Source organism: Esox lucius, chromosome 5, assembly GCF_011004845.1.
Source record: "Esox lucius isolate fEsoLuc1 chromosome 5, fEsoLuc1.pri, whole genome shotgun sequence".
Classification (NCBI taxonomy): domain Eukaryota; kingdom Metazoa; phylum Chordata; class Actinopteri; order Esociformes; family Esocidae; genus Esox; species Esox lucius.
Genome location: NC_047573.1, coordinates 18,745,957 through 18,768,878, shown reverse-complemented (window position 1 = coordinate 18,768,878; position 22,922 = coordinate 18,745,957). Strand labels below are relative to the sequence as shown.

General features: G+C 41.4%; 3 protein-coding genes across 6 annotated transcripts; 1 reads left to right on the top strand and 2 right to left on the bottom strand.

The window, feature by feature from the left end:
- Nucleotides 1–575: 575 nt before the first annotated feature.
- Nucleotides 576–6,235, bottom strand: LOC105031635 (neuronal pentraxin-2). Its single transcript, XM_010906194.3, has 5 exons — nucleotides 5,531–6,235; nucleotides 3,775–3,994; nucleotides 3,080–3,324; nucleotides 2,664–2,843; nucleotides 576–2,148 (listed from the first exon to the last, which is right to left on the bottom strand). The coding sequence occupies exons 1-5, from the start codon at nucleotides 5,981–5,983 to the stop codon at nucleotides 1,918–1,920; spliced, it is 1,329 nt and encodes a 442-aa protein (XP_010904496.1). The 5' UTR covers nucleotides 5,984–6,235; the 3' UTR covers nucleotides 576–1,917.
- A 10,499-nt stretch (nucleotides 6,236–16,734) lies between these two features.
- On the bottom strand, nucleotides 16,735–21,103 carry tepsin (TEPSIN adaptor related protein complex 4 accessory protein). 3 transcript variants are annotated; one of them, XM_010906165.3, is made up of 13 exons: nucleotides 20,991–21,103; nucleotides 20,634–20,706; nucleotides 20,387–20,478; nucleotides 20,119–20,212; nucleotides 19,934–20,001; nucleotides 19,714–19,795; nucleotides 19,383–19,454; nucleotides 19,091–19,279; nucleotides 18,752–18,941; nucleotides 18,530–18,643; nucleotides 18,327–18,405; nucleotides 17,873–18,007; nucleotides 16,735–17,766 (listed from the first exon to the last, which is right to left on the bottom strand). In XM_010906165.3, exons 1-13 carry the CDS (start codon nucleotides 21,027–21,029, stop codon nucleotides 17,095–17,097), a joined length of 1,899 nt encoding a protein of 632 aa, XP_010904467.2. In that variant the 5' UTR covers nucleotides 21,030–21,103; the 3' UTR covers nucleotides 16,735–17,094. The 3 variants fall into 3 exon arrangements, with proteins under 3 accessions (XP_010904467.2, XP_010904475.2, XP_010904483.2); XM_010906173.3 differs by having other exon boundaries at nucleotides 20,634–20,747; nucleotides 20,991–21,083; XM_010906181.4 differs by having other exon boundaries at nucleotides 17,633–17,762.
- A 145-nt stretch (nucleotides 21,104–21,248) lies between these two features.
- ndufaf8 (NADH:ubiquinone oxidoreductase complex assembly factor 8) lies at nucleotides 21,249–22,131 on the top strand. 2 transcript variants are annotated; one of them, XM_020046213.2, is made up of 4 exons: nucleotides 21,249–21,313; nucleotides 21,457–21,586; nucleotides 21,793–21,903; nucleotides 21,987–22,131. In XM_020046213.2, the coding sequence occupies exons 2-4, from the start codon at nucleotides 21,506–21,508 to the stop codon at nucleotides 22,005–22,007; spliced, it is 213 nt and encodes a 70-aa protein (XP_019901772.1). In that variant the 5' UTR covers nucleotides 21,249–21,313; nucleotides 21,457–21,505; the 3' UTR covers nucleotides 22,008–22,131. The 2 variants fall into 2 exon arrangements, with proteins under 2 accessions (XP_019901772.1, XP_010904453.1); XM_010906151.4 differs by having other exon boundaries at nucleotides 21,270–21,586.
- Nucleotides 22,132–22,922: the final 791 nt, after the last annotated feature.

Sequence of the window (22,922 nt, the reverse complement as noted above, 5' to 3'; positions counted from 1 at the left end):
CTAACACCAATCACATTCTTTACAAGTTGTGAGCACATGAATACGGTCATTCTGTCACAGTTCTGTTCCCCCAGATAGTGTCCACACTCCAACCTCCCAAATGTAATCTTCAGTCTATTGCATAATTTGGGGAAACAGGGTACAGCTCACATTTGGGACGAAATACAATTTGAAATTACAGCAAAGTATTCTTTCTAGAACAGTTTTGATAATGTGTACCCCTGAAGCATACACACAAATTCCCAATTCTACACACTGTGTACCATTCAAACAAATGTATGGTATTACATAATGTCTTCCTCTACGTTTACTATTCGTCTGTCTTACTTCCCAGAATTTATGTGGAACCAAATGCATCAAGGAACTTTATAGGTCAGAAAAGGGGATAAGGAAAAAGACAATTTCACATATGCCCTATTGAGTACTTAATGCTAGCCTGACATGTCACTAGATAACTGTGACATCCCTTTTGACCCTTGTGCAGCTCATGTCTAAATTGAGCATGGCTAATGCCACCTAGGCCTTAGGCTTAGTTAAGGCTACTGGTGTATGGTATTTAACTTTCTACAGTACACTGCTTTTTAAATCGTTTTATTTGTTCTTTTATTTTCCACATAGATAGATAGATTTTTCATTGGCAAAGCAAAGGTTTGGTTCATTGTTGTTTACTGTAAAAAGCACATCTGGCAGAAAATCTTCAAAAAAAGGCACATGAAAACAGAGTGCTCTCCTCAGCAAATAAAACGCACAGTATAAATACAGTTACACTCCAAACACAATTGTCATGGAAAAAACATGCATAAACATTAACAAATTGTTTACATCTGCTAGAAAAATAACATGTACACACAACAGTAACAATGCTTCCATATAAACACATTTGTGTTTAAAAGGGGTCACTGCACAGACAGTGTAGACCTAAATAAACCAACATAACTCTAACAACAGGGGAATAATTAGAGAATGATCCTGTGACACAACAACATACCGTATACTGCTGCAGGCATTTAGGTGCACTTGAAAATAGTACAGTTAAAAAAAGCACATAGACGATATAATTCAACAGACATGCCGACTTGATTTTAACACTTGGGTTTAAAAACACACACTATGGCTCCAAACACTAAGGGCTTGATTCAATCCATAACTCAGAAAATCTTCACTATAGCTGAAATGTAAAGGTCATTTTTAATGTGACACAGTCTGCGCAAAAGGACCATTGCCTTTAGATTTCTATTTGCGTTGTGGCTCAGATGATCAGAGCTATAGATTAGATGAATTACAATAGTGGTAATAATGAATCAAACCCTGATAGAGATCAAAACTAGCCCCTCGTCATCTCTACTAGGTTGAACACGTACACAGTTGTTGGTTGTTCCATGGAAACCCGGCTTCCGCTCAGGCTGCCTCCAGACAAGATGGAGAGGCTTTATGACCTCCACCAGGAGACAGGTTACTGAATGAGTGCTGTGACAGCTAATCTGTGTGCTTTACACTGCCCACGACCACATGGAAGCCTTAACCAGGCTCACATGCTAAATCCAGTATAATTACAGTCTGTTCGTCTGTGTGCGTGGGTGTGTAGTAGAATCATCTCGGCTTAGGTCACTCAAAGCCTTTCCTTACACATGCAAACAGAACACACAATAAACATTACACTTGGAATGTACAGTAGTACACTCTTAGAAAAGAAAGTGCTAAAGCCTAAAAAGATTATTCTGCTGTCCTAATAAGAGAACCCTGTAAAGAACCCTTTTCCTTTCCAGAACCCCGTCCACTGTGTGCTATACCAAGTGTCCAACATATAGGGTCAGCTGGACAACCTGTCTGGAAGCCTTTTTCTCTAAGAGTGTACTTGTCAAGATCAACAACATCAACAACTGACAGACAGACAGACTCAGGCATCCGTCTTCAGACTCAAGCCTCTGACAACCGTTCCTGGCATAGTTCCAGAGGCATTTTGGCTGCCCCCCCTCCAAACACCTCCACGCCATTGTCCAGCCAGGACACCACGTTCCCAGGGGTGTAGGAGGAACAGTTGGACATGGTAAGGATGTCGGCCGGCTTCAGGACTTTGTCCCAGATGTTAACCTGGCTCAGCTCGCCCACGAAGGCCTGCGTGGCGTCAAAGCGCCCCCCTACCATGTCCTGTTGAGGCCATAAACGACAGGCCTCGTTAAAAACAACGACAATGACATCATCCTCCCATTCAGCGGACCACCAGGCTGAGCCTGTCACAGATGAACTACTTTCTAGTGTAAAACATGGCTACACATATTGTTCTGGTTTATGTGCGTCCTCTTGTCACTAATAGGATATTGTTAGTACTAGTTAGTATTTGTTTTACTCTCTTAGCACAACACCTATCGTCATGGCTAAGCAACTGTACAAAAACTAACTTGAAAGCAAGATGAAGTCTGGTGGAGCAGGTTTTAAATATAGCAAAAACCAAATGGTTAGATGCACTAGTATTCAAAAAGTCACTGCTTTTATTAACCAAGCCAACAAGGTGAAAAATCCTTTAGCAAGGCACATAACCCTAACTGCTCCTGCAAAAAGAACATCTGCTAAATGCCAAACATGTACACAAATGGGTTAAGATACTGGATCTCTCATAGAATCATACCATGCATACAGTCAGGGGCCGTAGCCAGCAGACTCACCTGTTCCTGCCCCAGTATAATAGCTCCTCCAGGCTTGATTGGGTGCCAGGGTGCCAGATTGTCACCTGACCCCAGCTTCTGACCATCCTGGTAGGCTTCCCATAGACCATCCCTTGTGGTCCAGGTGATACAGATGTGGTGCCATCTCCCATCACGCACAGACAAAGGCAGCTGAGCCACCTGAACAGGCGACAACATGGAAAAGGAGGGTAATGCATGCTAAGCCAGATTCACAATGAGAATATTTATAAATTGATGAATATATTTACTACTATAATGGCTGATCTATCACATAAACATAAGAAGACAAAAGAAGCGGTTATCGAATTAAAAACCGAGACCTCTTGATGAAGGAATGCTCGAACGCAAAAGATCAGCACCGCTAAGAACCTCTGAGAAATTTGGAGTGTCATTACCTTGTCATTGATGAGTAGTTCTATAGGGTTGTTGCCCCACTCGATGAGAACAATCTCATTAGCCTGTCCTGGCACCCCGTAGGAGAAGGGAGTGCCTATGCCAGGGCTGGCGCTGGACCGAAGCCACATGCACAGGCTGAAAGCGTACATCTCTGGAAGGCTCTTGGTCATGCGGCCGTACAGGTAGTTCGTTCGCAGTGGGAGGACCAGTTTGAACTGTTCAGGGGACTTGAACCCACCACCAACTACAGAGGAAGCAATGGAAAAGATGTCTATGAAGTCAGCTTTACATTTCATGCAGTGGTTTGCTGGCATTTCTGATTGCCTCATGTTTTCTTGGTAACTATAGAATCAATGCGTTTGTGTGTGACCAAAATTCAAATGCGAACGCAAATGTGAAGACACCAAAAGTTCCATCCCACTTAAAGATGCAGTCAGGGACCTTTTCCAATAATAAACTTTAAACACCTATTTTGGGCTAGATGTGGAATGTGTTTTTTAATCACTATCATACAATTTGAGCATTGGTCAAAAATCCCAGCATGCATCTTCAAACAGGAGGAAATTCCAGGCATTTCTTGAAACAGGTCTTAATAAAGTAATTATATTATTCAGAATGTTATTTTGTAATTGCAGCAGGGAAATCAACAGAGAAATCAATAGATAAACCCACTCCTCCATACTCCATTAATTACCTTTCTCCAGCTCATTGATCCTGGTCAGCAGGGAGTTGAGGGTGCTCTCTGTCTTCTGCCTGTGGGCAGCAGTCTCGTTGTAGAGTTGAGACTTTTCTTCCTCCAGGTTGTTGACCTTAATGAGCAGCTGTTTCTCCAGGTCTCCAAGCCTGCGTTGCAGCAGGTCTCTTAGCTCGCTGGGGAACAATGCCCCCGACGTGTTGGCTCTTTGCTGCTGTTGCTGAGAAGACCACAGGAAGAACATCAAAGGTCAATAAGTGAAGACAAAACAAGATGTTCACGGGCAATTAGTTGAGGTTCACTCAAAGAATCTGCAGGTTGATAGACATCACAGGTACATTTTGGCTGGCTACTGAGATGTTCTGTTTGCAGTTCCATACATCCTTTTCATGTGTCATTTTCAAAGACCATTGTTGGAGTGGAAATCCACCACGTTGTTTGTAGAGTATATAGGCTAGTATGTCAACCGAAGGTCCTCACCAGGGAAAGCTCTGATCTCTACCTTGATTCCACAATGCTTTTAGCCCCTTCTGAACTTTAATGGCCTAATGTGGATTACCTGTTGTCTGGGAACCTCTCTAGCAAACAAATGGTTCTATAGTGTACAAGCTATGACTGGAAATACTAAACTTGTATATTGATCTGAAATGACTGGAGATCTGGAGATCATAATGCCATAGCATCATGCCAAAGGAAAACATCCTTTGGCATGATGCTATTCAGAGCTATTAATAATCCATGTTGATTAGTGACAGAGAACTTAATCACTAGAGGGTAAAGGAGATAAGTCTAATCTATTTATGGTCGGCCTACAATTCCGCACAGTGTCAAAAGATAGATGGATATAGGCAACAGAATAACTTGAGCAAAGCTAATGACAACATTTTGAACAAAGCAGGACCATGTTTACATGTTCCCTCAAGGGTCAGCAACCCAAATTAGATTTAAATACATCTTCAACTTCACATCCAATACTTCAGTGAGTTCTAGGCTACATAATGTTTCTTATTTGAAGGAAACTTGGTAAAATTACTTATGTAGATGTGTGATTTGGCACGCTGGAATGTTGACAAATGTAGGCAAGGTCATAATGATTTAACATAATTCAGTAGTAGGTAATAGAGTATACCAATGTTTATGAAGCTCCTGAAATAATCATCATGTTCTATTTCAACCATAAAACAATAAGCAGTTGTGCAAGTATTACCACATAGAGTTCTTTGCTTTGACTTAACGCTCTGCTACTGACTCTCCACATATTCCCCCTAATCCACATAATCTTGTACATTTCCTTGAAAATTATATTTTCCACACATATGCTTATAATGCAGATGAGTGTTTGTTGTGTCGTTTCTTAGCTTCAGCTATACTGTACGTATAATTGGATTGTGCAAATTGTGTCTCTGTTGTGTCCGTATTTTCTCTTTTTATTGTTTGTTTTCAGTTGAAAGTAAACAACGCTGTTTCACCGAGTCAAATTAATGCACATACAAATATTGCGAAGAAGATTATACGGATTCCAGGAGATGATACGGATTCATAGCTGATAATGAGGGAGCATAAGACTGATGGAACACCACCACAGCAACAGGTGCTCCCTTTGGATAGCATTATTCAATAAGCAGACAAACAAGCAAGAGTAAACAATGTACCAAAAATTAGGGCAACTTCAAATGTTACACTTACAACACACATTTTTAGCACCCTCTTTCTATAAGAGGCAGTCATAATTACTGTGAACTCCCGCGCGCCTTACCTCGAGGTTCTCTAGTCGGTCCTTCAGACTCTGCATGGTCTTCCCAAGGTTGTCGATGGAATCATTGGGATCTCTGGGTACATCTCCCATTGTGTTCTGATTACCGTTCACTTTACTCCAAGATCCACCATCATACTTCGTTCCTTCAGAAGCTGACTCGCAGAGCGATAATTTAGTGGTCAGCTCGTTTATGGTCCCAAGTTGGTTAACTATAGTTTCTTTCTGTTGGAGAATTGTCTCCCGCAGCTGCATGACAGTGTTCCTCAACTCTTCCTCCTGAGGGGACGCGTTTGCTTCGAAACCTACGGGAACCAAACAGGTGTCTGCGCCCACCGGGATGGCTCGGCACAGAAACCGGGCTCCCGTGTCCTGGGTGTCATCCTTTACTCGCACAAACTTCCCATAGCTCAGTCCCAGGGCGTAAAAACACAAGAATCTCAAAAGAGAGTTCATACCGGCAGCAAGATTTGGGTCGTTGAGCTTTAGTGGAATAGCGCTGGTCCGATCCTAACCGATGATCACGCCTTTCAAAATCAAGCGGTAATCTAGGCCTACTTGGAATGACATAGCCTCATAATATCGGATTAAACTATATCTTTTGTATTAAAATGATCTTATCCAATAACACTTAGAAAAGTAAACAAACTCCTAGGAGATACCGGGCTGTAACTACAAGAGAGCCTGGGTTAACGCTAAGTATTCCTGAGCCCGTCCGCATTACGCACGAAAGGACACCAACCACAAGTTAAAACGATTACTGTCATACGTATGGTGCAATTGGATTGGTTTATAGTATTTTGACGTAACGTCGGCTAACTACGATCTGTGAAGATAGCCTATGGTATGTGATGGACAAGTCATTTTTGAGTTGAGTAGACTACTATTCACCAATCAATTGAAATACCTGTAAAATTATCGAATATACAATGAAATACATATAGGAAAGGATTCTCACGTAATATGATGAATCAAGCAACTGTACTGTCAGTTTATTTGTCTCATAGTAGTAAAACAAAAAAAATATTCCAGTTTTGGCAGTGAAAGGGTTGTAAAGTCAGCTATGACATATCGGGCATTGTCTGCAGAAATAAAATGCAGTTTAAAACTATTATTTTGGAACCGGTATTTGCATCACACTCAAGTTTAACTCCACCATACCTAAAGTCATGCTGCAGGAATGCTAGCTAAGTTGCTTAGGTCAAAGACTGAAAGAGTACACCACAGGAGCAGCTAGCAAGTTATATGTTTGCATACTCTACATCCTGTCATTGTGCTAACACTAAAGAGAGATAATTTATCACACAAGAGTTCTCCAAGGATCTTATACTGTATGGTAAAATACTCACCTGTTCAGTTTTTAGGGCTTAAAGAACATAAGGCTGAGGAAACACGGTGGCAAGTTTCCTACATTTTATGGTCCCTCAACCCTATGTTCTCTCTGTCCTATGTTCCCTTCAGTCCTGTGTTCTCTTCAGTCCTATGTTCTCTCAACCCTATGTTCTCTCTGTCCTATGTTCCCTTCAGTCCTATGTTCTCTCAACCCTATGTTCTCTTCAGTCCTATGTTCTCTCACTCCGTGTTCCCTTCAGTCCTATGTTCTCTCAGGCCTATGTTCTCTCAGGCCTATGTTCTCTCACCCTTATGTTTCCTCAGCCCTCTGTTCTCTGGGCCCTATTTTTCCTCAGCCCTATGATCTCTCAGTCGAATGCTTTGGTTTCTTGACCCTATACAGGTTTCCTTCTTCCAGGGTTTTTAATTTTCATAAATAAAGACAGTTTGTTGATGTACAAAATGTTTACCATTTTATTTTCAAACTCTTGATAGTGCATATACTACAGGCTATCTACAGACTATCAGGAACATCTCATCTATCTACCAACCCTAAACCATATTCTGTACAGATCTCTATGAGTAACCATAGCCGTAGTTACTTATGAACAGATGAATAGAGAAGTATGACTCTTGTCACTCAACAGTAAGTGTAACCAAAAGTATAAAGATTTACTTTATGTTAATGTATTATGTTATAATAAATTATATTCAGAATTTTGTTAGAAAAAATATGAAAATGAATAATTATTAAGTGTATATTAATGTCAGAACTGTACTCTAATGAAAGTTGCTCTTCTTTCTGAAATGTGCCTTCAGGTGCTTGTCGTAGTCAGGTGTTTCATACTTTTTTTTATTGCAATGGCTGATGTTGTCTATTTGTAGCCTCTGTCATTGTATACTTGTATGCAGTGATAAAGGTCTCAACCAAAGCATAGCTATTAAATATAACATAGGCAATGACCTGTCTGTAAGGAGACTTCTTTTTGTTTAGTAGTGTTCTTTGTCTTTGGCACCTCAGCTGCAAATGGGTGTGCAGCAGATCCTCTTAGCCCCTGACAACAGGAAACGTTATAACTTGCATGCTGTTGGGGGTCAAAGGTAAAATGGTGGGTTGTTTATTATACAGACAGGCACAATAGGAAAGATAATAATGCTCTGAAAACACCAGTGGTAAGATAAAGAATCTTGTGACCAAACTACACACAAGGAAAAATGATAAAGTTATGAGGAAAGTTTAATGGAAAAAGAGGTGTGTAGAGTTACAATGAAAGGAAGGCTATAGCTGCATTATCATGGTGCACTATTAGCATGCCACACTACTAGCACATTTGATTCCTTGGTAGTTGTTAAATTAAATGTATGTTTGCTAATTATAAACATGTGTTTTTTCTGAGAACTGAAGTAACAGTTTAAACTCTTCTAGGAACCTCCATTTTAGGGCACTGGCAGGTTTTGATTTATTTTGTATTTGTTGAGGGTTAGGGCAAGTAGACAATAGAAATGTTATTGATATGCAAAATAGCCATAGGATAACCATATTCTAGCCAAGCTGTAAGAAATATCCGTTACGTTTCTCAGAATGTTATTTGCTAGCTACACAACAATTACGTTGCCTGCCCTAAGATCACTGGGCATCAACCAATGTCCATGACACACAATGTGGGGGTGAACGATTAGCAGCTTCACCTGCCTTGTCTGACTGTGAAATGAGAAAAGGCAATAGCATCTACACTGCAATAGAGAAGCAGGGACGAGAAGACAGGAAGCTGTGTACCACGGGTGGGATCGTCTTGGGATGTGACATCCAAAACAGTCACCAAGCAGCCATGACTCAGCGTGGTGTATTGACATTAAAGCTCAGTTGGTGAACATATAATCTCTGGACTGGTGAAAACAGAGTATCTACTGTACACAGTGCAGTAGATACTCTGGGGGCCCCAAGCAAAATTTGATTTGGGGGCCCCCTCTCCCCTAGTGGTCCGGGGCTCATTAGCAGTTAGCGGCCGCTTATGTCGCTTATGTCTAGGGCCGGCCCCAACTGTACATGATATTCTATTTTCAACAGCTGATTCTTAATGTTGATTTTCACAACTATTACTGGCACGGATTGTGATTTGGTTCAAACAACTGTTAAACAACATAATTTGCACATTCAGTATAACATCACAATAAATTGAAATGCCTCATTATCTGACAATAATTAATGAGAAATATTAAGGATGTTACACACTGAGGCACAGATGGGGTACAGATGGAGCCTGCTACAGCTGCAGAGGTCACTCACATCAACACCTTAGCTTCACCAGATGAGAAAAAGAAAGTCAGACTAGGGCTGCCTTCTAGGAACGGATGGTTGGCTGCCGACCAATTATCACTCCTGTTGTTTCTCCTTCTCCTCCAAAAACATAGTCACTGCAGAGTCAGCCCACCACTGCTACCCATGAGGTGAGGGGGAGACCAGGAGCAATCAGAGATGCCTGCTGCCTATCATTTATGTATGGACAAATAACATCTCAAAGATGGAGGAAATAATAAGTGTTATTCAAGAAATCTTTTGTAAGACATCCAGTGTGTAGGCAAGTTCAATAGAATGTCATATCCACAAGAAACCTTTCAGCATGAGGTCACTCGGGTTATTGAATCTGAGCAGCTATCACATAACACTCTGAAAACCATTAGTGCAAGCAAATAACGTTCTGAGAACCATCTGTAACATAGAGCTGGGTTAGAGCATGCTGTGCTTGACAACACAAATATTTTCTTCATAGTTTCTTGCCTTAACGTTACTTCTTTTAAAATTAAATGTTTTAATTTGTTGGCAATGTTGACAATGTGCGACTGGCTTGAGATTGGCAATGTTTTTAAATAGAAAAAAGTCTATCATCTTGTTATCACCAAGTTAGCCACAACATTTTTTAATGTAATGTTTGTTTCTTTTGAAATAGCATATATTTAAATAGACCAATATAAAAAGCTGTGGACTTGATTCTGGGTACATAAGAAAGATAAATCGGAAGTTATTTAAAAAAAATTCTGGGGAAATTTTAAACAATGTTCTGAGAACCTCCCCACAACCTAAACGGGTGGCATTTTCATTTATTTTCTCAGTGTTTAAAAAACACTTAATTTTAACAGGTCAGGAAATGTACTGGCTTTGTTTCTACAGCCCATGTGAAACCAAAAACATACGTTCCCACAACCGCCAAAGAACCAAATGTGCTAGCTGGGGAGTTTCTGTTTTAATGGGAGAGACTGCTAATACAGGGTTATACTGACTATGGGCCTTCTCAGCAGAGGGTATATAATACCCGAAAAGGGGCACTAATGTGATGAATGATGAGTGTTTTTTGAGAGCGGACGAGAGGAGAGCTATTGAATCACCCACCAAGTAGATGAGATGAGGACCAGGTCACAATGAGCTTCATTCAAAAATGTTTTCAGGTCAATATCACTGGTAAAGTTTTATAATGTTACATTAGAACCATATTAGGCTGTATGTGCAAAACGCCGTCATAGGAGTACACATTTATCTTTGTGCTACGACTGCCCATTCAAGCCTTTCAGGGGTGCTAAATGGATCCTGAGCTATAGGACATTTGTACTGTATTTGCTGAGTCAGAGTCTTTCTCAGGCGCACTGGAACTGTGGTGTTTGAAAAACACTTTCTTATTAATTAAAAAGCCTTTCACAAAGCAAGCTAAAAAACATTAGACTAAGGCACATGCTCAAGAACCATAATGAACCCACCTTCAAAATCTATTAATTAGCGGTAGATACTGCAGCAAATCCTGGCTTTGTAGGTTGTCCTGTGTGTCACACGTAATTTGATTTGAGGCCGTGACATACAAGGGGTCCGTGACAACACATTGGTGTTTCCATAGAGCCAGATAGAAAAAACGTGAAAACCAGTGAAGAATAACTATTGGATAGCTTTATTGACTGAAATAACTCATTATCCTTATTAAACATTAACAAAACAATGTGAATGCAGTTCTTTACATTTGTCTTAAATAATGAACATTGTGTTTGTCCCATGTGTAATTCTAGGTCTGATTAGCTAGCATTTATTTATTCACTTTGCAAAAATAGACTAGAACATCTCTCTAACAGTCTTCTGTAGTTTCTCATTTAAACCTCAGTCTGAGGTACGCTCTTGATCCAGTTTTCTTCAAGGTGTCTCATTACTTTTGCCCTGCTCATATTTCCATAAATCTTGACCATTCTACCAGTCCCGGTATCCGAGAAGCATACCCATAGCATGATACTCCCACCACTGTGCTTCATTGTAGGGATGGTATTAGCCAGGTGATGAGCCAGGTGTTTTTTGCCACACAAAGCATTTGGCATGCAAGCCTTACAGTGTGATTTTGGTCTCAACAGACCAGACAGTCGTTTTCATCAGTATATGTTCTAAAGGCCTGTATACCAGCAAATAGCCATCACTGGTGCATACCTGAGTTAACCAAGCGTGATTATCTAGTTGCAAACATTAAAGTAGATCAGGGGGATGGGAGGACATGTTGACTTTACCATGTTTTAGGCAGTCGTGGCATTTACAGTTTAGTCATTTAGCAGATGCTCTTAGCAGATGTTCTTATCCAGAACAAACTACAATTATTGCATTCATTTTACAAAGATGGGGGGCTGACTTATTACTACAACAAGTAGTAATAAGTACAATCTTCTCAATTAATACATTTTCTGCAGAAAGTCAGTGCTGTGAAATAGACAATAAAAAGCATTAATTCACAAAGAAATCAGGAATGGACATTTTCAGGTTTGTCAAGAGGCAGTACATGATGTTCAATGCCACATCTAACCAGAATTTTACATGTTTTCTGTCTTTCAGCAAGAAGCCCAGATTATTTTGAAGGGTTTCCCTTAGGGGATGAGATAACTTGAAAAACATGTTCAGGTTTTTTTTTTCAAAAGGATGAGACTTCCGACTTCATTGGTTGTGTGAATGGTTTCTCAAGAGGGTCATTTTCCAGGCATGGATTTCCACCTTCACTGGGGAAGAAAAGAATGTCCTCTGGTTCACCTGCAGAGGTACAGAAAAAATCCTCATTTGAGGCTGTAGTGTATTGCTGTTCAGTTGGAGGGGGTATCTTACTGGGTCTCTGCTGCTGATCAATGTGCTTTCTTGGTTTAATGTATTTACTGGATGGTCATTAACTAGGTTTAGTAGCAGCCACTGTAAAAAATAATAATACTTTTTTACATAACTGAGCAGGCAGCAAGTCAACAGCAAACCAATGCTACTGAAATAGTACAACAAGAGGAGATCATTTAACCAGCGAACATGACACCATTTGCCCAATTTGGGTATTCTCTGATGATTTGAAAAGTTAAATAAAACCACAAGTTTACTGGAAGAATGGGCATTAGGAGGTACTTGAGGGCTGGCAGGGCAAGATTCTAGAGGTACAGAAACCGAACAAAATGTGGAAACCACTGGTAGATCACAGTCACTGGATGGCATTTTGTCTTTAAGGTGTGGTACAACACAAAATGTGTGAATGTTGAAGACACAATAGATTTTCAATTACTACATTCTACAAACAAGTTGTCTTAATTTTAGACTGGTATCCAGGGTTATATGGTAATTGATTATACCAATTATGAGGATATTTTCTTGAATGTTGACAGCTGTTTAAAACACATTACAGCGATCATGTGTCGTGAAACACAGGTGCCTACTACGATAGACAGATGTATGCCACAAATAACGGACACCTGCCACAAAATATGACTGCCATCCACTGCAAGAGACTGGCAACCTGAAAAATACAGACTACCTTGGGCCATACTGAAACTCAAGCCCCTGTAAAGGCTCTGTATGGGAGTTAGGGTTGGCAAATAATGGATTTGTCCTGAGAAGGAACTGTGGTATAGATATACTCTAGTTTTGCATCCAAACTACAAAGAGCAACCTTTGTCCTCTGCAATCATGGAATGTTTTTGCGTGTATAAGCGGAGCCGGCCTAGAAGAGCAAAGGTCTCTGTCTGTCTGCCTGACTGACTGCTCCTTGTCAAAAAGTGTAGCGGTTAGAGACAACAGGTCCTGCGTTCGACTCCCGTCACGGTCAAAACACATTATGCCTCAGGACAGACAAAAGATTTGTTCAGGACAGACAAAAGCTTTGCTGGCTACAAACTTCAGTACCTATGTAATAAGAAGCCTAAAATAAAACAGTTCTGTTGGATATTAAGATTTGTTCAGGATAGACAAACAGCTGGCTACACAATTCTCTCATCATTTCACTTGACCAAAATGTCAGTTATCGTTACCTACAGAGGGGAGAACAAGTATTTGATACACTGCTGATTTTCCCACTTACAAAGCATCTAGAAGTCTGTCATTTTTATCATAGGTACTCTTCAACTGTGAGTGATGGAATCTAAAACAAAAATCCAGAAAATCACATTGTATGCTTCTTAATTAATTAATTAGCATTTTATTCCATGACACAAGTATTTGATACATCAGAAAAGCAGAACTTAATATTTGTTACAGAAACCTTTGTTTGCAATTACAGAGATCATATGTTTCCTGTAGTTCTTCACCAGGTTTACACACACTGCAACAGGGATTTTGGCCCACTCCTCCATACAGACCTTCTCCAGATCCTTCAGGTTTCGGGGCTGTCGCTGGGCAATACGGACTTTCAGCTCCCTCCAAAGATTTTCTATTGGGTTCAGGTCTGGAGACTGGCTAGGCCACTCCAGGACCTTGAGATGCTTCTTACGGAGCCACTCCTTAGTTGCCCTGGCTGTGTGTTTTGGGTCATTGTCATGCTGGAAGAATGGTGTTCTTGGGGTTGTACTCATCCTTGTTCTTCCTCCAAACACGGCGAGTGGAGTTTAAACCAAAAAGCTCTATTTTTGTCTCATCAGACCACATGACCTTCTCCCATTCCCACTCTGGATCATCCAGAAGGTCATTGGCAAACTTCAGACTGGCCTGGACATGCCCTGGCTTGAGCAGAGGGACCTTGCGTGCACTGCAGGATTTTAATCTATGACGGCGTAGTGTGTTACTAATGGTTTTCTTTGAGACTGTGGTCCCAGCTCTCTTCAGGTCATTGACCAGGTCCTGCCGTGTAGTTCTGGGCTGATCCCTCACCTTCCTAATGATCATTGATGCCCCACGAGGTGAGATCTTGCATGGAGCCCCAGACCGAGGGAGATTGACCGTCATCTTGAACTTCTTCCATTTTCTAATAATTGCGCCAACAGTTGTTGCCTTCTCACCAAGCTTTATCCCTGATGTCCTTACACAGCTTTCTGTTCTTGGCCATTGTAGAGAGGTTGGAGTCTGTTTGATTGAGTGTGTGGACAGCTGTCTTTTATACAGGTAATGAGTTCAAACAAGTGCAGTTAATACAGGTAATGAGTGGAGAACAGGAGGGCTTCTTAAAGAAAAACTAACAGGCCTGTGAGAGCCGGAATTCTTACGGGTTGGTAGGTGATCAAATACTTATGTCATGCAATAAAATGCAAATTAATTATTTATAAATCATACAATGTGATTTTCTGGATTTTTGTTTTAGATTCCGTCTCTCACAGTTGAAGTGTACCTATGATAAAAATTACAGACCTCTACATGCTTTGTAAGTGGGAAAACCTGCAAAATCGGAAGTGTATCAAATACTTGTTCTCCCCACTGTAAGCAAATGGAATATCCAAAAAACAAAACAACAGAACAAATTTACTGAATGAAGTTAATGAGATCCAATGATTTACCATGTTCATGGCATGATTCCGCATCCAACCCAAAACCCAAACCCGGGCTTTGTATAATTTGGTGCAGTAACAAAAATACAGCATACTTTATTGTAGTTACACGCACTGGTGCAACAGCATGGCTTTATTCAGAAAGTACATAGTAAAACATCCCCATGGAACAAAACAATGTGCACTGCTTTCAAAACATATCAGTGTTCAGAGCTACAGACAGATGTGCAATATATAAAACACCTCTAATTTGTTTGTTCAGTACATCATTATGTCGCTGAGGTTTTGTCAAATATAACATTTCTGTCAGATCAAAATATATTTGCCTGGTCTTTTTAAATGTTTTATACATACAGTTAGGTCTGGAAATAATTGGACACTGACACAATTTTCATAATTTTGACTTTACGCTACCACAATGGATTTGAAATTAAACAACCCAGATGCAATTGAAGCGCAGACTTTAAGCTTGAATAAAAAAATATCATATGTAACGTATAGGAATTTCAGCCATTTTCATAAACAGTCCCCTTATTTCAGGGGCTCAAATGTAATTGGACAAATTAATACAATCATAAATAAAATGTTCATTTTTAATACTTTGTTGAGAATTCTGCTCGAAGTCTGGAATGCATGGACATAATCAAACGTTGGGTTTCCTCCTTTATGATGCTCTGCCAGGTCTTTACTGCAGTTGTCTTCCATTGTTTGTTCCTGGGTCTTTCTGCCCTATATTTTTCAGGTGATTGACTCGGCCATTGCAGAATATTCCAATTCTTTGCCTAAAGACTCCTGGGTTGCTTTTGCACTATGATTTGTGTCACTGCCCATCTGTAAAGTGAAGCGCCGTCAAATCAACTTCACAGAATTTGGCTGAATCTGAGTAAACAATATATCCCTATACACCTCAGAATTAATCTGGCTACTTCTGTCTTCTGTCACATCAATAAACACTAGAGACCCAGTGCCATTAGAAGCCATGCATGGCCATGCCATCACACTGCCTCCACCGTTTTTTACAGATGATGTGGTATGCTTCGGATCGAGCCGTTCCAAGCCTTCCCCATACTTTTTTCTTCCCATCTTTCTGGTACAGATTGATCTTAGTTTAATCGGTCAAAAGAATGCTGCTCCAGAACTGGGCTGGCTTTTTTTTAAATGTTTTTTGTCAAAGTCGAATCTGTTTTATGAATGGTTTGCACCTTGTGGTGAACCCTCTGTATTTGCTCTCATGAAGTCTTCTCTTTATGGTAGACTTGCATACTGATATGCCTACCTCCTGGAGAGTATTCTTCACTTGGCTGGATGTTTTGAAAAGGTTGTTCTTTACCACGGAAATGATCCTATAATCACCCACCACTGTTGTCTTCCATGGACGTCCAGGCCTTTTTGTGTTGCAGAGCTCAACGTTGCAAACCTTTTTTCTCAGAATGTACCAAACTTGATGTGACCACTCCTAATGTTCCTGCTATCTCTCTGATGGATAAACTTTTTCGCAGCCTAAACAGGATGGCCTGTTTCACTTGCATTGAGAGCTCCTTTGACCGCATATTGTGTGTTCACAGCAACAGCTTCCAAATGCAAATGTCACACCTGGAATTAACTCCAGACCTTTTACCTACTTAATTGATGAAGAAATAATGAAGGAATAGCCCACATCTGTCCATGAAACAGCTTTTGAGTCAATTGTCCATTTACTTTTGGTCCCTTGAAAAAGAGGGGGCTACATATTAAAGCTATAATTCCTAAGCCCATCCTCCAATTTGGATGTGAATATCCTCAAATTGAAGCTGAGAGACTGAACTTTAAGCCCATATAAATTTTGTAACTACAACTTGAAACTATTTTGGTGAACAGCCAAAATAACAAAACCTGTTTCAGTGTCCAATTATTTCCGGACCTAACTGTATAGAAGGAAGTAACTCACCTCAACGTACTCTGAACATTTCATAATTCTAGGATAGAGAACATTTATTTAAAATAACTTTTGTCATTATCATATGTATGACTGTTAAAGGTAAACGTACACATTTTTCCCCATTTCCTCAAAAATGTCTGTTTAGGGATCAGAGGTTTTCATCAGACATTCAAACTGATAGTAAATAAAAGCAGAAATAAAACTCGTGAAAAAGGACTCATACACATTCTTTACATTTAAGTGCCAGAGAGGAAGACACCTTAATATCAAATCCTTGTAGTGCCAAAACAAAACCAGATAAAATGTAGAAAGACCTGATTCAAAGCAACTGTTCTGAACAACCTGAACTAGCTCATGGAAATTACTTCACTTTTGCAAAACACAACTCTGCTAAGTGAACATACTCCAGGCATACCATGTAGAGGTTTTACCTCAGGGGGTTAGTAAGGACATAAAGACTCAACAAACAAACACTGCATACAGCTTGGCCCAGGAGCTGTGCAGCCCTGACAAACAGTATTCATTGTTTCATAACAGTGACATCCCTATACAAATTACTATTGTTCTGTGTTAGGGGTCAGAGGTTGAGGAAAGAGAAAGCTGATGCTGATTGGCTGCTGGTGAGGTTGTAGGTGTGCAATGCATCGTTGTCACCAAGACAGAGTGGCGGTGAGTTTGTTGGTTTAGCCTCCAAATGCTCCCTCTCGTCTGTCTTTTCCACCTCAGGCTGCAGGTCTCTGTCCCTCTCTAGGGTTGACGTGCATACAGACCTCCCTCTGGTCACCAGCTCCATGCCACTGAACAAAGAAAGTGTACCCCCACAAGGCGGCTCGATCTGGGATTCCCTCTCTGTGTGAAGCGCTGGGTCTTTAACAAGATCTAATGTGAGCTGGATCTCTCTGGTCCTGAACTGAGTTTGACTGTCCATAAGCTCTTCTTGTTGACTTGGAGACCCTCTCTCATCTTCATGGTCATCATTTGGTAACTTGTCAGATGTACCTCTTCGAGCCAAGCCCAGGTCAGGTAGGGGAGTGGGGTGAGCCTGCCCCTCAGCTGAGAGCTCAGTCTCAGGTGGTATGTGATGGTTGAGGACCATGGTATCACCTGGGCGTGTTGGCAGTAGAAGTGCGGGACATGGCGGTGTAGGGGAGTTTCCCGAAGGCGACGCAGGGACACCATTGGCTGCCGCCGGATCACGTCTGGCACCACTGACTGGCCTTCCCATCAGAGCCTTAAACTGCCGAACTATCTGGAGGGAAAAACCTTCCTTTTTTACAATGCAACACTGAAGATATGCCAATAGTACAATGAACAGGTCATTATTATTGAGATAATGATATCATGGTGAGCGTTACCTTGGTGGCCTTGTTAGTTACAGGACCTGGAGGTCCCTCACTCAACTGGGCCAGCCTCCTTTGTGTCGAACCGAAGATTTGCTCCAGAGACAGCAGATCAGAAGTCATGAGACATGCTACAGCACACAGCGCCCTCTGTAGGGGGAAATCAACACATTCACACGTATTTCCATTTGATCTAAAGATAGCTTGTTAGGATAACCACATCACAGTCAAGTTTTTTTTCAACAAAAAAGATATCAGTCATTGATATTTTTGCAGAGCTGTCTAATTTAAGATACTCTTTAAAAAGATAGCGCTACAGATGTTTTTGGGAAGATGTGCAGTGATTCTTCTTTCATCAAGGAAACAAAAAAAAGCTTGACCGGGCAGAGCGGGAGCTGACCTCTCATAGTGGGAGAAAAGCACACAGCACATAAATGCAGCAAATTGAAGACATGTATACTGGCTATACCATCTGGGCAGTCTGCGATGGGTCCTGCAGTTTGCGAGACAGCAGCTCCACGACCACCTCACAGTTTAGAGTAGAACACCTGAGGTGACAGACAAGAATGAATTAAAACATCCAAAACGCTGGTCAAAAATCAAGGTAAAGGTACACAGGAATAAGATATGGAGCTAGTGCTCTATTGAGGTTATCTTCTGCTCTGTACTGACTCCTTGATGAAGTGCTGGCTCTCCTCTCTGGACAGAAAAACCTTGGAGCCCTCAGTCAACCAGCTGATCAGTGCCATCTCCTGGCCACAGTCCCCTAACTGCATGGCTTCCACCCTAAAAGAGAGAGAGGGGAGTGAGAGGGGGAACTCATTATGGCTGATTTATTATGTATTTTGCCGCTGAAGAAGCATTTTATGACATAGTAGATTTCTTTAAATTCACCGTTCTGATAGGTCCCCGGAGCTTTCCCTACTGGCTCCCGATTGGCTCTCAGTGCCACCCGACTTGCTGCTCCGGCCTCCTGACGCCTGGCTGTGGTCAGCGTTTTCCTCAGAGGAGTTGTGGGAGGAGCTATGTGCACTGTCAATCTCCTCCCATCCCCCGCCCACTTGCCCTGGACATCGCTGGGGTACTGACAGGCGAGGAGGACAGCAAGATGGAACAGGGCGAAGTGAACGAGAGGTAAAGAGAGTAGGCTTTTAAGTCCTGTCATATGTCGATGTACTAACTATTAAATACAATAAACGTTAACGGGTTTATAAAACAACTAACCAGTCTCACCTTTGGGTCTGTGAGACGGGACAGAGTAGGCACATGCTGGCACTGCCACTTCTATAGGCCCTGAAGGCACAACCGCTGCCCGGTAGTGGTTGTCATGGAGACGGATACCCTGGTGTTCCGTTGGCGGCAGGACGGCACTGGCCACAAACTCAGTAGCCTTCTGGATCTTATCCATTAGTGTCTCACCACCTGACGAGGGACAGGAAGTGACAGAGACAGACATGACATGGATCTGAATCAGTGATATGTAGTAATGCCTTCCAACCAAAATGCTGGACTTGTTGTCACTGACTTGTCACCCTTGTCCCAGGGCTATATCCAAAGCCCTGCATTCTGGAGCCATGGGCAGTCTCCGACCCCATACCTGGAGGACAGAGAGAACACAGACCTCAGCACTCAGACATAAACATTGTACTGGTAACTCTGTCTTGTTATTAGTCGCATCCATCAGTTCAACAGCCAGTGGCCTGTCATTATCACAGTAAGTCATTATCACAGTAAGTCATTATCACAGTAAGTCATTATCATAGTAAGTCACTATCAGTAATAAGGCAGAGATTTGGTGAACTAAGAACAGCGGTAGACACATAAAACACCAAGTGACCACAATATAATGTACATACCCATGTTGGGCATGGCTAGTTTGCAAGGAGACGTGCTGCTCTGTGGAGTGACTGTGTCTGTAAAAAGTAACCTGGCCAACTCCTGGAGACAGATAAAGCAAACATAACTATGGTGTATGTGCATGTTTGTGTGTGTGTGTGTGTGTGTGTGTGTGTGTGTGTGTGAAAGACAGAAGAACAGTGATTGGCTTAGATATGCTGTGTCCTCCTCTTAGCTCACCTGTGCCGTGGTCCTCACTTTCTGGTACAGAGCAGTGCCGTGGATAGGGTCAGGAGGACCACTGTAAACTGAAGGTAAAACACACTTTTAGGTCAACAGCTCTCTGAAACACTACTGTCACAGAGAGGAGGACATTGACAAAACAGAGACAGGGGGACAGATTACTGGTGACATCATCATCCCACCAGAAGCCTGCTGGATGAAAGTAGAGTTCCGTCGGAGTTCCGTGAGAAAGTGAGGTGACCCGTGGCCGCAGAGATGGACAAAGATCTTCAGAACCTGGAAGGTGATGAAAATTAAGATCTGCTTTCCACAGTATTCCACCTGATATTCTACTTTTACCTTACAACCAAGTCCTACTAAGCCAAAATATCTTCAACAAGGAAAACAAGTTTTTTTTTTGCTGCTGCTGCTAGGCACAGTCAAAAGCCTGATAACCCATCCTAAGCGTACCTTTATTTTGACACGGCAGGATTCTATCTGGAGCCTCTCCAACAGGTACTCCAGCAGGCACTGACTCCACCCAGAAGATTCCTGGGAGATTTCTGCAGTGCCAGGTGGGTAAAGGATGCAAACTGTACTGCCTATACACTGATTTAGAAAAATAGTAGGATGTTGCATAGTGGTTGTTCACATCAGAGCACAGTACTGTGTCAGGAGCATACACTGAGAGGTAAGGGGGTGTAAGGTGATAGGATACTCCCGATTTCTTCAAAGAGATAACCAGGGCAGGGCGATTCGTCATCTGCAGTGGCTTTCATCAGAGTAGGAACCTGAGAGAGGAGACCATCAGGCATAGACTAGCAATAGACAGCTGAAAAGATGGTTTTAGCAAACAGTACATGGATTAGCAAACTGTACATGGTCGATTTGGTTAATCCAGTGTGTGCTAGCATGCTAACATATACTAGGCTGAATGACTGTTGTGGTACAGTAAAGAGTGGGCGTAATTGCATATAGCTAAAAAACGGCGAACCGTCTCCTCAAAATGTGGCATACCAGTATACACACACCAAAACGTTATTTTAAAGTGTTTATATTGATAAATAACACCTACTTTTTGAAGAAATGCCAGTCGTTCCATAAATGTTGCCATGATTTTGCAATCTTGACTGGAGGCTAACGTTACACATATTTTCCTGAGACAGACATGTGAGGCTGGGTCTACAATGACAGGTAGCCAATCAAACAACGATAGGCTGAACTAATACGATACCATTGGTCTAATGCTTCTGCGTCAGGGTTAACCATTGGCGAATCAACACGTACATACTCCATCTTTCCACAATGATTGAAGTGCAATTTAACAAATCACGTTCGTATTTTACATTCGTGTCAGTTCCTGATTGAGGGTCAAACATGGCGCTGTCCATGGTCTGGGTAATCCTGTGTTTTGAGAGGATATGTTCTCAAGAGTGCCGTCTCTTTCTGTGATTCTTGGCTAATTGTGTACAAAAGCAAATGCGGAGTGAGACATTAGCTAGGTCGTTAGTCGGTTGATTGTGTTCGTTCTTTTTCCTCAGTGAAAGAAATTTGATTCCGTGTCCACTTCTGCTGCTCGTTCAAGTGATCATGTCGGGGACAAATGTGTGGACTCGCAGTCGTGAGAGGATGAGACGGTTCCCAGACCTGTTTTCTCAGTGTGCTGTTGAGGTGCATATGTAGCTAACTACTAATATTTTTTGAAAGTCACATGTGAATAATAAATCAGGCATGGTCATGTTAGTTATTGTTAGTAAACACACTATACACGTCAAAGACACCATCATCCTTCAGAACTGTCCTGCGGAACAGGGAGAGTGAGACATTGCTCAGCGATGTATCCACCATGATCAGCAACTGTTTCTTGTCCTCCTCAGGCAGCTGCTTATGGGAAGTGTGTGACCGCTACCACTACAGGCAGACAGGACCTGAGAAAGGACCTGTGTGTGAAAGAGTTTGATGTGCTAAAGACATGCTTTATTACAGCAGTGAGTGACATTTTACACTCGGGTGTTCAATTGTACAGGTTGACCAATTTCTTTACATTTAAATTGACTTCATTCTCTTGCAGGCCAAGAAGGGCACGAAGTAGACGATTTTCCCAATGTCTCTGCGGGACATAGGAGATTGTATCTTCAACATAACGAGGGGTGTGTTCATTAGGCTGAAGAAAACAGAGATCAATCTGAATTTGTCCAAATAAATGTTAAAATGTTTTTGCATTGCAACCGTTTGCCACGGTCTGAAGTAATAATCCCTGGAAGTGGAGCCAAAGATCCCCTTATGTTCTATGAACATGAAATACTGTATTAGTAATGGCAGATTCTGAGCATTTGACCCATCTGAATTGGTTATAAAGGTAATACCAGCTCTTCAATAGTCATATGTCACAGCATCATCTAACAACATACCGCCCACTACTGAAGACTTGATGAAGTCAGTTTGTGTTTAAATACTTTTAAAATCTAACGAGTGAACATTGACAGTTAACAACATAAACTATACCTGTACTATTAGTCAATAGTAATACTGTCAAAGTATTTTGCTTGAGAGGCAACTTCAAATCAAGACATTAATAAATGTACATATCAGTTTGGGAAAACAGAAACATTTTGACATATTTATTTCACTGCAAGTAAGGAGAGAGACCAAGCAGGTGAGTATCTGGTATACTGGGTCTAAATCAGTCCCTGTTTAGAGAACTGAAATGAAAACCAGCAGTAATCTACATCCCGAGGCCTGAGAACCACTGATTCACAATGTTTCCCAAAAATTATCCTGTAAAACCAGAATATCTAGCTTTCAGAGAATATAATCTATACATTATTTATGGCTAAGAACAACAAACATCTAATCTAAAAAACTATTCTATACGCCACAGTGAATGTATTGTAGGAAATGTTGAGGAGGGTCTATAGAGTGATTAAATGTCAAAGAAATCAAGGGGCACTGTGTATTTGCAATTGTTGCTGGTATTTTACTCCGCCCATCCCATTGGCCACAATGT